The sequence below is a fragment of the Ambystoma mexicanum genome, chromosome 6q (assembly GCF_040938575.1).
Source record: "Ambystoma mexicanum isolate Mex_15411 chromosome 6q, UKY_AmexF1_1, whole genome shotgun sequence".
In the NCBI taxonomy this organism is placed as follows: domain Eukaryota; kingdom Metazoa; phylum Chordata; class Amphibia; order Caudata; family Ambystomatidae; genus Ambystoma; species Ambystoma mexicanum.
This window is the reverse complement of record NC_090937.1, coordinates 605,247,600-605,259,933: the sequence shown is the minus strand read 5'-3', so window position 1 is coordinate 605,259,933 and position 12,334 is coordinate 605,247,600. Positions and strand designations below refer to the sequence as shown.

General features: G+C 44.1%; 1 protein-coding gene across 1 annotated transcript in view; it reads right to left on the bottom strand.

Moving 5' to 3' along the window:
* NAA15 (N-alpha-acetyltransferase 15, NatA auxiliary subunit) overlaps positions 1-12,334 on the bottom strand; it is a 1,171,626-nt gene that overhangs the window by 655,095 nt on the left and 504,197 nt on the right. Inside the window, exons 7-9 of the mRNA XM_069631086.1 lie at positions 7,644-7,763; positions 5,137-5,232; positions 4,853-4,959 (exon numbers count right to left, since the gene is read on the bottom strand). Of these exons, the coding sequence (XP_069487187.1) occupies positions 4,853-4,959; positions 5,137-5,232; positions 7,644-7,763 (323 nt within the window). The remainder of the gene's footprint in view (positions 1-4,852; positions 4,960-5,136; positions 5,233-7,643; positions 7,764-12,334) is intronic.

Sequence of the window (12,334 nt, the reverse complement as noted above, 5' to 3'; positions counted from 1 at the left end):
TGGCTGCGGAATGACTCCTATGTTGTTTACATTCATGCATACACTCCAGGCATATTGAAATCATGCTGTAGATTGGGACCAGTCAGTCCCACACCACTTCCTGGCTTGCAATGCACATGGCATGCACTAACCGTGAAATGTACTGCTTTCATGGACAAATGCATGACCATAAAAGGAAGTGCCTGACCTGGTAAGGCAGGAAGAAGGGCAAAGAAAAATAACAGCCAAAGAACAAGCAAAAAACCTTGTGCAGGGACGCGTTTGGAACACTAATCACAGTTAGTAGCAAATCATGGTAGACGCGAGAAGGCTAACTAAAAACAGTAAACATTGTAAAAATGTAACTGCTGCCACCAGCTTGTCATTCAGCACATTTAAAAGAAACCAAGAAAAGCTTTGATTATAGGTCTAGGGGGATACAAAAGTATTCCCACTGCATTGTAAGATGCATTGTGCAATCTAGAAAAGTTACCCAAAAACAGATAACATGTAAAAAGAAAAAGGAATATCCACTTCCCCGTACTGAGAGTCTGAAAGACTAGTCCGTTTCCCCATAAGTCACGAAAAGCTCAGTCGAATGAAGCTGAAGGCTTCACTTGACCTGTAAAAAGTCAGGACTTGGTGTAAAAGTAAAGCGTTTGGGGGTCATAGAATATGGAGGGAAGGTTGCTCCAAGAGAAAACGTTCCTAACAACTGTGAACAGAATGTTCCAACTTTTTAAATAAAAGTCATTTAGCGTCCATGCTAGCACTAATCTACAGCATACACATTATCCACCATAATGTCCATGAAACTATCCTTCAAAGTTCATCCCTATTCTAAACAAAATGGAGGAAATTACTTCCTCAGCAATCCCTACTCACTGTTCTGCCTTCTACAGGTTGTCCAGTTACCACTAATTTGCCAGGCCTCCCTTCTCAGGTTTCTCACGATAGCTCCTTACCTCCAAGGCCTTTCATCTGGTATCAAACTCTGTGGATACAAACTGCTATGCATTAACCAGCAACTAAACCACCTCTTTGAGGGTAGTGTTCGGATCAGACTGTCCATCCAAGGAGGTGATGAAAAGCCCATTTGCTCCTTTCCAGTTGTTAGGGAGAATTCTTAGAAATGTGCTAATTCCCTCACCTTAGAGACCCCAGCAACTTTGCTGGATTTGGAGGACTTGCTTTTTTAAACCTGGAGAGAGCGAGACCTTTTCCCCCCACTCTCTCATGTATTTTAATGTGATTTTGAGCTCAGAGTTTCTTTTGGTTGTGGAGTCTGACAAACTCCATAGGCATCATCTTTTACATTGTGTCACAGCACCTCCAGTGCAGTGGCACGGGGAAGTCTTTCAGATTTCCTAAAGGTTTAAATACCTTCTCTTGGATAAACTACGGTTTCCAAGAGCAGTAAAGTGAAATTGACTTTACTTGCATTTGTAACTTTCTAGATCCAGCACACACTATCTTACCATAGGGTGCTGGAGGGGTTACCTAGTATCCCCTTTGTCCAGCTTCTCATGTAACATTTTTGTGTTACCCTTAACTCACCGAATGGCTGGTGGCGGTCGTTTCATTTTAACTACCATGGTGTGCATTTACCGCGGCCTGTGTTTGCATCTGCACTAAAGCACCTAAGGGTGCCATTTTTGTCAAAATGGCCCTTGTCTTTTTTCACCATTTCTTTGTGGAAAGGTCCTTCTTGAGATTTACTCAGCACCAAACCAGGTTTGGTCCCATTTTTCGCTTTGCCTTTGGCGGGATTCACGAGCGAAGCCTGCCTCTGGCTCCAGGGTGTCTGGGGTAGGCAGAAGTGAGGGAGGTGCCCGAAACTCGCTTTGCTTAGTCTCCTAGGAGACACAAATGTATTGGCCGGCTGACTGTCCGGCAAGGACAGCCACCCTTCTGGGTGACTGACAGCTAGGCTAGAATGAATGGGAGAGAACTGAATAAAAGGCAAGGCTTTTGGCTTGGAAAGCAGAGTCGACCACTGGACGAAGGAACCGAAGAAGAACTTGAAGAGGACGCCTGCTGCAATTCCTTGACCGTTGGTTTGCCCGGTGAAGCCCTGCTGCTGTGCTGAAACTCCAAATTTGTATTGACAGAGAAGCACCTGCAAGGACGACTTCTCCCCTTGAGTTGGTGGGACCAATCAACTCCAAAATAAGCCACCTGGACATCCTTCTCAGAGCTGGTTGAATTTCCACAGAGTTGCTGCTGGAAACCGTATAGCCAGGGAGAGGACCACCATATTGTGTGTGTTGCTTTTAAGCTCGCCTAGAGCTTCAGGAAGATCCTCTGGACTTCAAGGAAGCAGGACTACCGATCCTGAGCCCCCTCAAAAGAGTGTGGGACCCCAGAAGCAAGGAAAGTCCATCTCAACAGCCAGAAACCGCTTTGTTGCTATTTGCGGTAGTCCAGAGGAGCTGAAACACTGAAGTGCCACTTGTTGGAAAGATTGCCGGTTGCGAGCGGTGACCGTCCCATTGCAGAGCAGGAATCCCCAGAAGTCCTCCCTCTTGTCGCCACGACTGAGGCTCAGGAACAGGGAGATCTGCAGAGCTGTACAGGAACAGAAGTCATCTGCTGCATTTTTTCTTCAATCCAAAAGGTACTGTAAAGTCTGAGAGAACTTAACTCATTGTAGAGTTGTTTGCATCTTCTACTACTCACAAGTCTAATCAGCTTGTGGCCCTACATTTGATTCTTCTTTTCTTCAAAGACTTCTAAAACATTGTTCAAAGACTTTTCTACTTACCTACCAGAACTGCTTAATCCTATAGAAGATTTTTGCCCATTGACTTTAGCTCAGCCTATTGGATTGAATGACTCTTAGGGGATCCAAAGGTATTTGCCTGCTTAAGAATATTTGTGGTCTCTTGTTTAAATAACCTTTACCTTTTACCAACTTCTAACAGTATTCTAAATGCAAAGAGTAAGATTTAATGTCCCCAGCACCCTAGCTATTGAAGTCACCTGAGGGTGTAGGTTGTGTGTGGGCAATCCCAAAAGGGTCTTTACTGATTTAGAAACTAAGAGTGTACAGTATTGAAGTGCATTTGTGTGTTACTTTTTAATATTTCTCCCTTCTGAAGAAGGATTATTCTAACTGACTGATACATTAATCATTGTTTATTCAAGAAACCTTGTGTGTAAGAGTTTATATGAATACTTGTCACTGTGAATCTCTCTGCAACTCCACTACAGCTCACATTGACACCCCACCCCCCCCCCCCCCCTTGAGATATGCCTGGCTGCTCAACACGCTACCAAAACAGTGTAGTACAAGCTTATACCAGAGTTTGGGTTTCCTATACCTGTAGTCAGAGTGGTTTGCAGTGTTCCCAGAGGGTACTGCATACAAATGTTGCCTGCATACAAATGTTGCCTAACACCAGTCTACTTGCGCGATTGTTTTTCCCCCCTTCTTTTATACAGCTGGGCAGTTGCTATTTCAAAAGCTGGCCCAGGAATGACTCTTCCCTTGCTGGTCTTGTTTTACCTTTTCTGATTGGACTATTCTCTTAGTGTGTTTTTTGTTTTTATGATGGGCTCATTATAAGCATCTATTAGGTATTCAGATTGAATTGCTTTTTAAAGTACTTAACACTTCACATGAAGCGCCTACACACAGAGATAGGGCCCGACCACCATTTTGGATACACAAACCGAAGTGGGCACACTTTCGCAGTATTCAACACATTTTCAACGAGCAGAGCCAGCTGCTTCACCTAACCGCAGTTTGTGACTCTTGCTCGGAAGGTAAGCTGTTTGAATGAGTTCCTCACAGTATGTTTTTTTTGCCCGGTCTGCTTTCCGCGAAGATCAGCAGTTCAAGCTTTCAGTTACAGTACTATGATGGGGAGCCGTTTCAAAAGCTCCACTGTCAATATTGTGTGCGTTTAAGGGAATTCTAAGGATATTCATAATAAACTTACATCTGCTACTTTTCCAATATTGGAGTACGACTGTTACAGCATGTTGGAACCTCTAGTTCCAAATACCCTTTAGAGGGAAAGTTGATTGCTTCTTTTTCAAAGAGATACTATGTCGCGGAGAACAAGACTAGCCCAGGGAATTCAGAGGGTTTGGGGCTAGTGCACACGCAGAACGCCACGGCTCAAACATATGGCACATGGGATCCAACGCACCCATCAAAAGAATAGGACTGCCTTATGAATATTTCAAATTAAAAACAAACAAATGTGGACTATATGAGAAGTCATATTGATCTAAGAGGTTACCATTTCTGATTGGACTAGATGAAACGAAGAGATAGAATAATTACAAGTACACCTTCCTTTAATGCTGGCACTAAGGCTCAGAGCCACAGGATATTGTGGAGAATTAGAATTCCAGTTATGACTCAGATCATTACAAGCATAGCTATGAAAAGTGGATCTGAAATTGGCCATGTAATAGTTATTTTAGAAAGCCCTGAAGTAGAGCTGAGGTTTTCAGGTCGAAACACGTGTTGGCTACAAATTAAATACAAAATTGCACCATAAGTTGATAAGTTATAGTTGATAATGAATGAAAAGATACCAAATATTCTAGGGTGTAGCCTTCTGGTTTCATAGGACATTATATGCTTAGCCAGGGAATTCCACTCCATCAACCCTAGGGGATATTTATATAACAGCGGAACACCTCAATCCCCCGAGACACTGCCGCCCTACACAAAATGATGGGGAGCTTCTGCAACTTAACACACTATGCACAGTGAGGTCCCTTCCATTAAGTAGGAATGTCAATTTAAACAAATTTGACTGTTTAAGGGGATTGTATGGTAGTTAGCCAAGAACATCTCTTATGGTGAGAGGTAATGCCAACAGAAAAGTAAATATGCAAGTGAGAGTTCACTTACCTTTTCTTTATCTTGATATAGAGACCTCAAAGTATTAAAAACAGGTGGACAGCCTTTGCTAAAGTTCATTCTTAGGTATCTGTCCAGGCATTCTTTAAACATATCACCTAAACGAGAGAAACAGGAAAATCCACATTAGTTAACTATCCAAAACGCAATAAAAAAAATGTGCAGCCTTACATAAGAGGCACAAAGTGCAAATTGAGACAATTGTGTATAAAGTTCACACACTAGCAGTAGTCAACTCAACAAGTGATTCTTGAACAAGAAAGGATTTAGTTTACCAGTTAAAAAGTTTAATGGCAATCTTCGTGATACAAGTCCTCTTGGGTATCTCATCCATCCATCTTCATAGATCTTCAGCCTCTCTTTTACACTGGCTAGGAAAGGATTGCATATATTAACAAATGTCTTAACAGGTAGAACGCGAATCGCAAAGTTTAGCAAAGGAAGTTCAGTAAAATTCACTGTTTTCCAGTAAAATCTACTATATTCCAGAAAGCAATCGTCAACACAATGAGTGAATTCTTAACAGCCACTATAGACCCCCATCATAATTACCTGTTTTTTTTCCACTTTGTTTATTGCAAATTTTTCAATAACAACCAAAACATCCAAGAAAAAGTAAACAACCCCAACTGAGAACCCCCTACCCACTTATCCTCCCACCCAGCCCTCCTGCACACCCGCCCCCTCCCCCAACCAATGACTACCCAGGAATCTACAAGACATAACATTCCAAGAGTGCATAGAAAGAAGAGCCTCAGCACAGCTTATCCTCCACAGTTTCCCTTCGGTGACAACCCTCCTAATTCCAAGAGGCAGGCCAAGCACGTCCGGATTAACCACCCCTCCCGACCATGCCCACCGACTCAAATCCAACCAAACTTGGAACATGAATGCTTTACAGTCCTCATGTAGCAGCAAAATTGTCCAATCCTGCAAAAACTAAAACATTATCATTGGCAATAGCAGTTAGTTTCTCGTATGTGAAAATATTCAAAAGCTTATTAAACCATTCCGCTTTTGTGGGGGCCTGGGGATTCTTCCATTTCTGAGCTAAAGCCATCCTCCCGGCCCTCAACATCGCCCCAGTCACCCTGGAGAAAGGCAAGTCATTACTCTCTGGTATGGGAATACCTAGCAAGATCTCCAAAGGGTGTAGGGACGGACACATTCCCAGTATGTCCTTAATCCAGCTCCGCCCAATAGACTTGAATCACAGGGCACTCCCACCACATGTGGAACCATGTCCCTCTACCTGCACACGCGCTAGGACACATCGGGGATACATTTGGAAACATCTTAGACAATGAGACAGGGGAGAGATGCCAGGAGTAGAGGATTTTAAAGTTATGCTCCATGGCCGCCGTATAAAGGTTCCCCTTAAAAATGGAGTTAAACACAGAACCCCAAGTAGGCTCATCCATGGCCATACCCAATATCTCCTCCCACACCCGCTTGAATGCCTGTCTACCCCCAAGTTGGCTACAACCAGAGCGCTATACATTTTAGAGATGGATCTTCTGTATCCGGCTTCCACAAACAATGTTTCAAACGGGGTCAGTGGACGGGAGAGAGGAACCACCCAGCCAGCCTTAGTAAGAATGCCCTTAAGGCGCAAATAGTCAAAAATTGAAGGAGGATTATCCGCCAACAGTTCCGACAGATGGGCATACTTGAAGCTTCCTTGGGGAAACAGTTGTGCAGCCCTCTTGACCCACTGATCCGACCACGACTGCGTCCCTCAGAAGCCCCTGGCCCCCAAATTAAGTGGAGGACCCCACAAAGAGGACAAGGGGGACGGCCAGGACGAAAGCAAATTATTGTCTCTGTCTGACTCCCATAAGGCCCAAAGAAGAGACAAAATTGGGTGGGTTCTAACAGCCCTTGGCCTGGAACGCGAGGGGGACCAAAGCAAGTCTCTGACCTTATAAGGGTGCACCTGCACATCCTCCACGTAAGCCCAGTACGTCCTTAGGTCATCCCGTAAATGCTCCAACATCACCAGCAACTGAGCTGCCTTATAATACAGTTGAAAGTCTGGTAGGCCAAACCCTCCAAGCGCTTTAGGAAGTGTTAGGGTATCATTTTATTCTTGCTCTTTTACCGCCCCACACGAAGTGCGTAATGCGCAATCGGAGAGATGCAAAGAAAGAATCTGGAATGTGACAGGGAAGCGAGGTAAAAAGATAAAGAAGCCTGGGAAGAACATTCATCTTTACCGAGACCATCCGTCCAAACCAAGAAAGGGTTAAGGGAGCCCACCTAGCCAAGTCGTTAAAAAGTCGAGCCTGCAGGGAGAGAAAATTCAATTCGAAGATCTTCCTGAGATCCTTTGGCAGAACGGTTCCCAAATACCTGGTACTTACAATCTCAACCCTCATGCCCAGGACTGCCTTCCTACCTTCAATATCCCGGTCCTGTACGCCCATGGGCATAATACTGGACTTAGAGATGTTGATTTTAAGTCCGGAGAACACCCCGAACCTGCTAATCAGGCCGAACAACCGAGGAAGGGAGGCATGTATCCCGGTTAAATATATCAGAATGTCGTCTGTAAAGAGGGACAGTTTAAATTCCTGATCCCCAAAGCTCACCCCCGTCTCTCCCTCATCAGCTCTGACTGCCGTAGCAACTGGCTCCATCGCCAGGGCGTACAACAAGGGGGAAAGAGGACACCCCTGGCGTGTCCCCCTGGCTAGCTGAAACCTGGAGGACATACACCCATTTACTAATACCCGAGCTGATGGTCCGTTACACAGAGCCGAAACCCATCTGCAATAATTACCTGGTTTAAGCGCATTTTCTAATCCTTTGTAGTAGGCCCAATTTTCAGGACTCCTCTCCTGCAATCCTCTGTAGACATTAGCTGCTTCATCCAATCTGCCTAAATGTAATAACACCTCCCCTAGATAAAACAGGAAAAAAGTATATAAACAGCAATACAGTCTGGATACTGGATATTGCTAGCTACACCAAATAGAGAAAACGCTTGTATGAGTAGTCGGATACAAAAGCAGCAAAAAAACACTACATTTGGATGCATAAAAACACATTTAAAAGTATTGTCACCACCCTAACTGTTTCTCCATGGATTTTCTGTATACCTGCTGTGTGCCTCATATAGATGCATTGTAATCATGTTTTCTATCGAGCATCACTTACTTTTGCATGCCTTGAACACAGCGACCAAGCTTTGCTCGAAACAGCTATCTTATCAGAATGGCCAGTGACAACTCCTGTGGCACAGATCATAGCGCATACCCCTGCTGATGTCGCACAGCGCATCCAGAGCTCTACGCTCTCTCAACATCTTGACACAATCACTTAACAGAAATGAGGTAGACGCCCTCAACCAAAACGTGCACATCAACATAGCATTACTCAGTTCTCACTTTATCAGTGTTTGTCAGTGGGCTTGCTCTCACTGAAACTATTTTGCTATACTAAATCTCTTTAAGTCATGAAAGTAGAATACTAAAGTATAACGTACACAAGATTCCTCTATATCAGGAATAACAAGTATTACATTAAAAATGATACATGATGTATTTATTGGTGGCGATGTGAATAAAGAAGAATTAATGGATTTTGAATTTAAATGTTTTGGAGAACAAATGGCTCTGCAGCTCGTTTGTCTGCATTTCACCAAGCATTAAGAGACCATGAGATTTTTCCTAACAATATTTACAATAGTGGACGTTGGCATCTGAAGTATATGGAAAAACTTTGCCAAGCATGTTGTGGGCATACCCCACTTAATTTGTTTCTTTTACAAACATTGCAAGTTACATCGTTACATTTTGTATACTTTTCGCGAACACATGTTTCATCTATGCTGTTCATTTCCCCCTTTGGTCAGCCACATTTTTGACTTACCAATACCTTCAAAGTTCAGCATGGATAGTTTGTTATGTACAACAGCTCACAGTCAGGTAGGTTTGTAGTTATCTTCTTTATTAAGTAGCATTTTTCTAACCCCTGCTCCAGGTAGTCCACTGCTCCTCTTCTCACCTCCAACTCTGGAACCCCCACCTCAAGTTCTCTAGAAGCGAGAGACCTTTTTAAAATTGCCAAGGAATTATCATCCGTTACTCCCCCCCCAATAATTCTCTGCGCTCACACGAGCGGTGTGATCTTATAAGCAACTTTTTGCTGACAAAATTCAATCAATTCGGGACTCTATTGCTGCCGATTGGGCCATCAAAGTGGACAGTGACTCTCAGGAACAGTCAGCTGGCAGGGAGTGTACTCATATGATGGATAATTTTGAACCGGTCACTGTTGACATGGTCAAGGGCACCCTTCAGAAATTTAAATCATCTTCCCCTATGGATCCAATCCCTTTGTGGGTATTGCAGTCCCTGCCCAGAGTTTAAATCACTCCTTACATCAGCAGTGCAATCCTCTCACTTCAGGAGTCATTCCTGGTGCTTTGAAGCATGCTCTTGTTTCACCACTTCTGAAGAAGCCACAGCTGGATACAGCTCTGGCCCCTTTTACCAGCCAATCTCACTACTACCATCTGTTATGAAAATTATGGAGGCAATTGTTACTCCACAGCGTTCACTCTTCTTGGAATCTGGTGGCCTATTGCACCCTCGTCAGTCCAGCTTTCATCCTATGAGAGGCACTGAGTCAGTCATGATCTCGGTACTGGATGACCTAGTGTGTCTACAGGACGTGGAGAGGTCTAGTTTTGATTCTGCACGACCTCTCCACAGCCTTTGACACCATTGATCACTGTATCCTGCTTATGGTTCCAAGTAAAGTAGGAATTTCGGGCCTCCCACCCCCCCCCCCCCCCTTGCCTGGTTCACATCCTTCTTGCCAGAACAGGCACAGACAGTATCAATGTCCCCCTTTTTATTTTCAGTCAGAATCTTGCCCTGTGGGGTTCCTAAGGGCTCGTCACTGTCCCTGTTACTTTTCAATTCGTATCTGTGCTCTTTGGCTATCATGATACAGGAATTTGGGGTAAAATGTTATACCTATAACGATACGCTGATCTTTTTCAGGCAGATTCATCTAGTAGTGATCAACCATCCCAATTGCGAAACTGATTGATAGCAGTGGGGGACTGGATGAAAAAAACCGTCTGAAACTGAATGGGGAAAAAACGGAGGTCATGGCGACTAGTGACTGAAGCTCAGGTTTTTTGGACCGATGATTTCTGGCCAGTTTCACTGGGTGCATGTCCACTTCCCATCAACTCGCAGGGGGTTGGGGGGGGCGGAGAGAGGGGGCTGAATAGCCTGGGTATCAAAGTTCAAGCCTCTGGCTCACGGGAACAGCAAATTGCATCCATCTGCAAATCAGGGTATGTCAAATTCCAAATTTTGAGGAAGACTTTCTTTTCTCCCTTTGGAATCCCAGCCTAAATTGTCGCTGTCACAGTCTTGGGATCTATTGACTACTGTAATGGTATCTGTTTAGGACAATGAGTATGCTTAATTTCCAGAATGCAGTGATTACAGAATTCTGCAGCCCGTCTGGCAGTAGGGGTGAGTCGGATGTCTCTTTCCGTCAACCTTCGTCAACTGCATTGGCTCCCAGTGCATAGCCGCATCGAGTTTAAGGCTCTGTGCATTACCCACCAGGCTATGCATCGGGGGGACCAACTATCTGCAGGCTAAGCTTACCACGTACATCCCTGCGGTCTGAATCCCAGAGGCTTCTTAGAGTCCCTCTTTTTCAAATTCGTCGGATGGGACGACATGCTTTCTCTAGCCCCGCGCCTATTATGTGGAATAAACTCCCAATTGCCTGCGAAATATTTACAATCTATTATTTCGGAAAGCCTTGAAGACTTTTTTCTAGTTCTGTAACAAGTGAAGTTCGGTGGAGGTGAGGGAGCTGACCTCTTCAGCAGTCCACATGTTTTTTTTAGCGCCGAGATGCCTATGGCCTTAGTAGCGCTCTATACATGCTGTTACATTACATAACCATGCCCATGCTCATAAAATGGAGCAGGTCTGGAATACAACAGAATGACTTTCAGGAGATACAACTCCTTTCTTTACAGCATACAAATGCATATTTTATCTTTATTCCGCTTCCACTTTTAACTATATAAAAACAGTGATATTCCTTAGTAGCCTACACATTTCATACTTTCTAAACCACAACTATGTACAAACAACATCCTATCATAACCTCACACTTTCACGTTTCTCATGTTCCATACATGCCCATTGTCTAATCTTACAGCACCACTCAACACTTCCTTAACACTCTCGAGGGCCATATTCGATCCCTTTCTTATCCATCTTTCTCAAATTCACCGCATCATATCTCCTGTCAATCACAACTCTTGACATACTATTTTGTTGCACGTTACACATCTCCATAGTCCCAACCTCACTCCACTCCGACTTTTCGAAAAAGAGCTCTTAACCCAAGTGTTCCCCTTCCTCCCTCAAACTAGAAATTAAAGTTACTCACCATAATGACTATAGGCCATAGTCTCCTTTCCTCCATCCTTGTGGGCGTCCCGCAACATGTGGACAGTACCAGAACTTTTGGCAGTGAAAAATTGAGTTTCCCCTTTAAATTTAGTATAGCGTGCAGGGGCACGGCTTCGGGTGTGGGAACTGTTAGGAAAGATTTCTCTTTACTGCACCTTTCCTTCCATCTTTATGGACCCCCAAAATTGTTGATTTTATTTTTGATGCAGACCTGCTCCTTTTGCACTGCATTGAAGCCTTGAACTTCACAAAACTGGCTTTTGTTATGGGGAAACTGACATTTCCTTCAGGATGACAGTACTGGGAAACATTGTTTCCCTTAGTCGGGTTACTGTATTACTACTTTTGGTTACTATGCATCACTTGTGGTAACTTATTGTACAATACAGCTTACACTGCAGTACAATGGGGTATACCTTTTTGTTTTGCCCTATACTAACTCAGAATTTTTGGTTACTCTCGATGTGCTGAAAGGATAAGCTGGTGGCAGCAGTGACTTTTTTCCCCCATTTTTCGGCGCTTTTCATTTTAGCCTTACTGAGTTTACTGCGTTTGGCTACATACTGTGGCTAGTGTCCAAACATGGCCGTGCCACAAGGTTTTTCGCATGTCCTTTGGCCATCTTGTTCTGTAGCCTTCTTCCTAGCCTATAAGGCCAGGAAAATCCTTATAAGGGCTTCCAGTGCCCGGGAAAGCAGAAGCTTTTTGGTGAGCTACTGGAGGGCTGTGTGCGTTTGATGACAGGATGTGGGTTGGTTGGGACTGTCCGGTCCCAATACACAAACTGGTGTCAATATGTCTGAGTCATATGCATGAGTGCTCCCACCAGTGTTCCTGATTGGACCACTGGAAGGGTGTGCGCCTGGCTACTTCGGTCATTGGCTATTGAGGGCAGCTGCGCTTACCTGATTTTAAGGATAAACAGGGGACCCCTGGACCAATTCTTCAGAGATCATGGAGAAACCTGAAGGAGCCAAGACTTCTATTCAGCTATGAGACCTGCAAAGAAACC